Source organism: Ammodytes marinus (assembly GCF_949987685.1).
Source record: "Ammodytes marinus genome assembly, contig: scaffold_194, whole genome shotgun sequence".
NCBI classification, from domain to species: domain Eukaryota; kingdom Metazoa; phylum Chordata; class Actinopteri; order Uranoscopiformes; family Ammodytidae; genus Ammodytes; species Ammodytes marinus.
In genome coordinates this window covers 64,721-72,220 of record NW_027648323.1, presented here as the reverse complement: position 1 = coordinate 72,220, position 7,500 = coordinate 64,721, and the positions used below count along the sequence as shown (strand labels likewise).

Sequence of the window (7,500 nt, the reverse complement as noted above, 5' to 3'; positions counted from 1 at the left end):
TGCAAATGGAACAAGCCTTTGCGCGCCGCTATGACGCAATCGGTCTTCAAATGCAGCCTACGTAGGCTGTAACCCCTGAATTGAGATCCAGCTAGTGTGAGCTCCAGCGCCATCTTGGAAACGTGAGTAAAATCTACTGAAGAAACTCTTTAAGGCCATTTACACACACAGGGATATTTGAAAACAATGCATTTTCCCCCTCTTTAGTTTGCTGAAAATGTTCCGTGTGTGTTTTAGAATACCTATCTGTTCACATGACAACACACAAAACAATCACAAATAAAGACAGCTATTATAAACGCTGACGTGATGATGTTTCTCTGTCCCAAAGAAATAGTTTGATTGTTTTAAAGCTCCAGTTTCTAACCCTAACCCTTTTTTTAAATTACTCACACACACACACACACACACACACACACACACACACACACACACACACACACACACACACACAGCTTAACGCTGATCAACTACTCGTTTTGGCGATGGCTTGAAAGTAACCAACTTTAATTCATATGAAAAAGTTACGCACTATATCTTTAAAATAGTCTTTAACAGAAGATCTGAGCTCCTATTGGTCCAACACTAAACTAAACTCTCCTTCCTGATGTGTGTGTGTGTGTGTGTGTGTGTGTGCGTGTGTGTGTGTGTGTGTGTGTGTGTGTGTGTGTGTGTGTGTGTGTGTGTGTGTGCGCGCGTGTGTGTGTGTGTGTGTGTGTGTGTGTGTGTGTGTGTGTGTGTGTGTGTGTGTATTCATGAGTCAAAAACAGTTGGAATGGTTTCTGTTGCTATTTTTTAAAGGTCAGGTTATATAATGCCTGGACTGCACCTGGACTTGATATCTGTGTTCTCATGATCTGTCCCATTTATTTCTTAAAATGTTCCACGATCTGAACTGTGTTGAACCCTCCACCAATAAGAGCCGAGGCACTAGACGCTGGTGGAGCCTCCCACAGCAGAGCAGCAGCCCCTCCCCTACCCACTCATTCACATCAGCTGCCCTACTGCCCTCCACTGTGCTTTCCCTGAGGGGGGGGCTGTGTGTAGGGGCTGGGGTGGAACTAAGTCTGAATATTGTCTTTACAAAACACAACCAACAAATGTTACTATGTAAAATTCAGCCAGAGAGAGGAGGACTGTGCAGATAAACACACCACCACACATTCTAGTGGGGCAGAAGTCATCATTCAGAGGGAGTGTTTTTGAGGGACGCTATACTTTGTTTTTTTAATGAAAATACAGCATGTTATGCCTTTAAACTAAAGCTCTGCTAAATGTTTGATCAACAACTTACAAATCATTTTTAATCAATGATATTACAACAAACCATTGACCGGATTTCATGTTGTTTTTCAAATATGTTTTTGGTGTTTTTTCACCTTTGTTTGACAGTCAAGTATAGAGTGAAGAGAGAGAGAGAGAGAGAGAGAGAGAGGGAGGTAGAGGGAGGGAGAGAGAGAGAGAGATTTTAGTCCACCAGACTATAGCTCGTCAGCTTGTCAGCATCCAGTGTTCACACACAAATTAATCTCTAGTTTAATGTTGATAACAATCGGACAGTGAGCTCTGCAATCAACCATGTAATGCAGGCAGTGTTCCCAACTCCTCTCTTAGGAAAGCAGCTGTTGGTTTTCCCAACAGCCTAAAAGTAGCTGACGTGGCTAACAACTCTTTAGATAAGTATTTGTCCAGACTGATGAAACTGGATGAAACCAGTGTTTACCTGTTCACACTCCAACACTGGTTGGCACGAACTTCCCCAAGTGAAAAATATTCCCAGTGAGTTAATGATTCACAAAATAAGTCTGATATGAAGTCTACTGTGTTCATTTGTCCACGTCCTTTTCCTCCACGCCTCTTTCTGCTGTTCTACATAAACACATCTCAGGGTTACACATCACACAGTTCAACCATCAGCGTCATGATGAAGGTCCTTGTGCTTTTGATGCTCGTCTGCTCCGTCTACACCAATGAGATAAAGACTCTGTCGGACCAACAGCCATGTCTGCCAGACATCCACGCTGCACTGAGAGAGATCACCGCCTCACTGGCTAAGCAGGAGGTGGAGATGAAATACCTGCAAGCAGAGAATAAAGGTACAGTGTCTGTCAGGATAATAGTGTGCTACAAAGATGAATTGGTTCACAACTTTAAGTTTTTTTCCAGCAATGGAAGTAGATGAAGTCTTAAAAGTTGTAATTGGTATTTGTTCGCTCGTGGTGTAGTGGTTAAGAGTTGTTTGTTCCAAATTTAGGGAAAATGTTCAAGTTTAAACACTCATGTATATGGGAGTGGGCAAAACTGCTTGCTTTATACAAGGCTTGACCTGTATATGTGCTCAACTATTAAAGCTGGGCTATTTTTTCTGAGGAAATAGTAGGGGAGAACGGGGTAATGTGAGACACTTTTTACATTTGCTCTCCTCTTAGCGAGCCAAAGTGACTTATCAGTCAAATGTACACATTTCCCATTAATTCAGGATGTTTCCTAGAAATGTACGTCATCAGAATGTATTCAGGACGAACAGTGAAAATATGATTGTTTAAAAAAAAAAGTGTGTGTCACTTTACCCCAGCTTCGGGGTAAACTGAGACAGACCAAAAAAGTCAAGGGGGTAAACTGAACCACTTGCTTTTACCACTCTAAACTACCATAACAACACATGTTGTAACAGTTACAATCCTGACGGCTAGCTTGAAAATAAAATATTCCAAAACTAATGTCGGACGAGTAACAGAAAATTTACTTTTACATGCAAAAAATATATTTTTGTGAAAAAAACATGCTTACAACAGCACCATGAGGTCCTCTCTTCCATGGCCAGGGGGAAATGAGAGGGGCTTGAAAACATATATCTCACATGACCAAAAATGTGTTGTCTCACATTCCCCCATTCTCCCCTACAATTTATTCAACAAATACTTTCAAATATCAAATGTGTAAAAATCTCCAAATTGCTGTGGAATCAAACTTTTTATTAATTTTTTCAGAACAAGCAGCACAACTGGACAAACAGGAGGATCAGCTACAAGGTGTGTGGAAATCATCACATCTGTGTCTCTTTCTCTCCCTTCCCCCCTCCCTCCATCCCTCCCTTCCTCCCTCCCCCTTTCAAACTTTATCTGTGTTTTTTTTTCAGATCAGCAGACTGAGGCTGAGACGCTGAAGAAACAGCTGCAAGGTTTGTGGATTCACGTCTCCTCCTCTAACAAAAACCTGTTCAAACATTTTCACTGTGGATTTTCTCTCTCTCTCTCTTTCTCTCTCTCTCTCTCTCTCTCTCCCTCTGTGTTGTTTTATTTCAGAACAAGCAGTGAATCAGCAGACTGAGGTTGATGAGCTGAAGAAACAGCTGCAAGGTTTGTGGATTAATCACGTCTCCTCTAACAAAACATGTTAAAACATTTTCAACCAGAATATATTTTCATTACTAAAAAATCTTGCTAAAGTGACAGCAGGTCACTGTGGTCATCCAAGCAACTTCTTTTAAAGTCCCACGGTCGAGGTACAAACTTTGGGGTGATCACACTTTACCAGTTGCTGCCCGAGACTATAGAACAGGGGTGTCCAAACTACGGCCCGCGGGCCGCTTTTTATTGGCCTGCAGACGATTTTAAAAATATAATGTAATATGGCCATTTTTTGCATTTCTTAGTTAACCCACTAGTGCAGGGGTGTCAAACACTGATTGATTGGCCCGTGGCACATTTTAAAAATAAAATGTAATATGGCCCTTTTCATTTTTAAATAATCTAAATGCACTCATTATATTACAGAGAAATATGTCCCATAAAAGAAAATGAGCAACAAGCCCATCCCAGAGGACCCTGCATAATATTTTATTTTAAATTAATATTTTTATGGAAAATCCATGTGTCCTTCTCCAATAGCTTCTAATTCTTCTGACACAGTGTCTCCATTTTTTTCATACAAAATTCTTCAGATTTAGCCTCTTAATGTTCCTCTCAAAGTGCACCAGATTCATGCATTTCACTTTAAAAAGTTAAAAAAATCTAACGGGGGTGCATACCCCCTTGGAGGGGCGGGATCTCAGCTGGCTACTATTTTCACCCTGCTGGACATTGGACGCAAAGGCAGAAAACACTGGGTGTATCATTGGCATTTAATAAGACGGGAAATGTGTCTTTTTAAGGAAAGTGTTGCCGTGAAGAAGGATTACAATTTACGAAGACACTATGAAACTAAACATCAGAGCAGCTACATGTCCTGATAAATGTGTTATTTTTGCAAAGTGGCCCGGCCCTTCGTAGATTTTTCTGTATGTGGCCCTCAGTGAAAAAAGTTTGGACACCCCTGCTATAGAACATGTCTCCCCCTGACATTAACTCCATCACAGACGCAGACCAGTTTAAATCTACCTGAAAACATATTAATTTAGAAAGACTTTCAATACACAGTAGCGCTGTGACATTTTTCTCCTGCTGTTGTGTAAACTTTTCTAATTGTACTGTTTGTTACATTGGGGCGACCGTGGCTCAGGTGGTAGAGCGGGTCGGCCAATGATCCAAGGGTTTGCGGTTCGATCCCCGCTCTGCCACCAGTGTCATGGTTGTTGTGTCCTTGGGCAAGACACTTCACCCACCTTGCCTCGTGTGAATGTGTATGACTGCTGTATGTTTGAGGTGGTGGTCGGAAGGGCCGTAGGCGCTGAATGGCAGCCACGCTTCCGTCAGTCTGCCCCAGGGCAGCTGTGGCTACTATGGTAGTTTACCACCACCAGTATGACTGTGTGTGAATGAATGGAACCTGGAACCCTGTAAAGCGTCTTTGAGTGCCTTGAAAAGCGCTATATAAATCCAATCCATTATTATTATTGGATTGTTTCCTTGATGTAAAGCAGTTTGGACCTGCTGGTTGCTGTAAAGGGCTTCATAAATAAATGTTGATTGATGGATAGACGATAAACTACAGAGAATGATGATGCCAGGGTTGTGTTCACAGACAGCTGAATCTCTCTCAAGAGAATCCCTTTGCAATTGTTTTTTCAAATGTACGTTGCGCTTGAATGTAATGGGTCGTGGTGGACAGTCTCATATAAATTGTAGGGATGACTATTAAAATAACAGTGAGAAAGAAAATCAAGCACAATGTAAAAGCTATGGAAGTGGAATCAAACGTTGTATTTATATTTTCAGAACAAGCAGCAAAACTGGACAAACAGGAGGATCAGCTGCAAGGTGCGTGGAAATCATCACTTCTCTATCTCTCTCTATCTCTCTCTCCTCTCTCTCTCTGCCCTCTCTCTCTCTCTCTCTCTCTCACACACACTTTATCTGTGTTGTTTTATTTCAGAACAAGCAGTGAATCAGCAGACTGAGGTTGATGAGCTGAAGAAACAGCTGCAAGGTTTGTGGATTAATCACATCTCCTCTAACAAAAACATGTTCAAACATTTTCAACCAGAATATATTTTCATTACTAAAAAAATCCTGCTAAAGTGACAGCAGGTCACTGTGGTCATCCAAGCAACTTCTTTTAAAGTCCCACGGTCGAGGTACAAACTTTGGGGTGATCTCACTTTAACAGTTGCTGCCCGAGACAATGGAACATGTCTCCCACTGACATTAACACCATCACAGACGCAGCCCAGTTTAAATCTAACCTGAAAACATATTAATTTAGAAAGACTTTTAATACACAGTAGCGCTGGGACATTTTCCTCCTGCAGTTGTGTAAACTTTTCTCTTCTTACTGTATGTTACATTTGATTGTTTCCTTGATGTAAAGCAGTTTGGACCTGCTGGTTGCTGTGAAGGGCTTTATAAATAAATGTTGATTGATGGATAGAGGATAAACAGCTGAATATATTTCTCTCTCTCTCAGGTAAACAGGTGGCTTTCTCGACCTCTCTGCTGGCTTCTGGCAGTCAAACCTTTGGACCCTTTAAACAACACACTCCTCTGGTCTTCAAACACGTCGCCACCAACATTGGAAACGCCTACAGCCCAGTCACAGGTACCTGAACTAGACATTTCAGTTTTGGCAAATCCATAATTCAATTTCAAGCAATGGTTAACTTTGAGATGTGTCTTTTTAGCCTCCATTACATTATTTCTCCTATACAACCATATTATTAACAGCCATCATTTCAACATTAGTATACTCTGAACCGAAAATCTCAACTTCTAAGGCACTTACATGAACCAAACTTTCCATAATAATTCTCAGCACTATTCTGAAGGTTATTACAGAAGGATTTGTTCATATGTTGTTCACTGTCTGATTTATGAGACATTTTCTTCTTACAAACATGCTGAAAATGCATTTTTTATGAGCTGTATCTATTATTTTTATGATTTATAAAATGAAAAAGTCTCTTTCCAAAATCTGTTCTGTAAAAACTTTGGAAACTAATATGTTGAAAAAATTATAGATTTTAACTCTGGCTTCATCCAACATCTAGATTTTGGGTTTTAAAAAGAGATGCAAATTTACGAAATAATTGATTTGATTTTTGCAAATATGCAAATTATTTCAAGGTTCTATTTTACAAGGTTTCATGGTAATATCTACACATTTAATTGTTTACCTTATTCACCTGCAGTGTCTCGCTTTAAAATGAAAAAAAAAAAAACGTTCCACAGGTTTCTTCACTGCACCGCTGAGAGGAGCCTATCACTTTGAGTGGCACGTCTTTGGAACCGGAGGTAATAATGGTGCTGCGTTGGTGAAGAACACAGAGAACATCTTCAGCGCATATGAGAGCCAGCCGTCCGGTGGATCGTCTGCTTCTCAAGGCGCCTCTCTGCTCCTGGAGGCTGGAGATGTCGTGTCTGTGCATCTGGAGCCTGGCGCAACAGTGTATGACAACACCAATCACCACAACACCTTCAGTGGCCATATGCTTTTCACCATGTAACACACAAACATCTTCATCTACATGATGCTAATGCAAGTTTTTTTATTTTTTGCATTTAAAAGATTATAATCTTAATCTGAATCACTGCAGCAAAGTATCTTAACTTCTCAGTTTCCTTCAGATAAAAGCATATAAGTCATAAATGATTAAATCTACAACTGAAAGAAGACAAATTTCATGCCATGTAATTTGTCTGATTCCTTTGTCATTAAAAATCACTGCAAAGCATCTCTGGACGTTTCATTAATATTGTTGGTGTCATTCCAATATCAACATATTGAAAGCAACAACAAACAATTGCTTTAAGTCGTAATAAAACAAGACAGACGTTTATATTGCTCAGAGGATTTAAACACTTTGAGCCGTTTCCAGTATTTACCTTCATTGGTCTGAAAGTTTAATTTATTTAAGTTATAGATTCACTTGTATAAATATCTTTATCATATGTTGGTTTGATTAAAATGCAGCAGTTTAAAGTCAGCTCTACTTGTACTCAGACTTTCCTCAGATTATATTCAGATACAGGTACGGGGTGTCAAAGGAAAATATTTCGACATTTTCATAGAAGCTAAAGTACATTAGAAAATGCAGAATATTATTGGACTACAACTGTTTTTTCA

The 7,500-nt window shown here is 40.0% G+C and overlaps 1 protein-coding gene across 1 annotated transcript; it reads left to right on the top strand.

Annotated features, from left to right (window-relative positions):
- Positions 1 to 1,924: 1,924 nt before the first annotated feature.
- On the top strand, positions 1,925 to 7,089 carry LOC307270752 (complement C1q-like protein 2; the record flags this gene model as incomplete). Its single annotated transcript, XM_080054635.1, has 6 exons — positions 1,925 to 2,096; positions 2,991 to 3,032; positions 3,140 to 3,181; positions 5,314 to 5,367; positions 5,845 to 5,976; positions 6,606 to 7,089. The coding sequence occupies 6 exons, from the start codon at positions 1,925 to 1,927 to the stop codon at positions 6,878 to 6,880; spliced, it is 717 nt and encodes a 238-aa protein (XP_079910761.1). The 3' UTR covers positions 6,881 to 7,089.
- Positions 7,090 to 7,500: the final 411 nt, after the last annotated feature.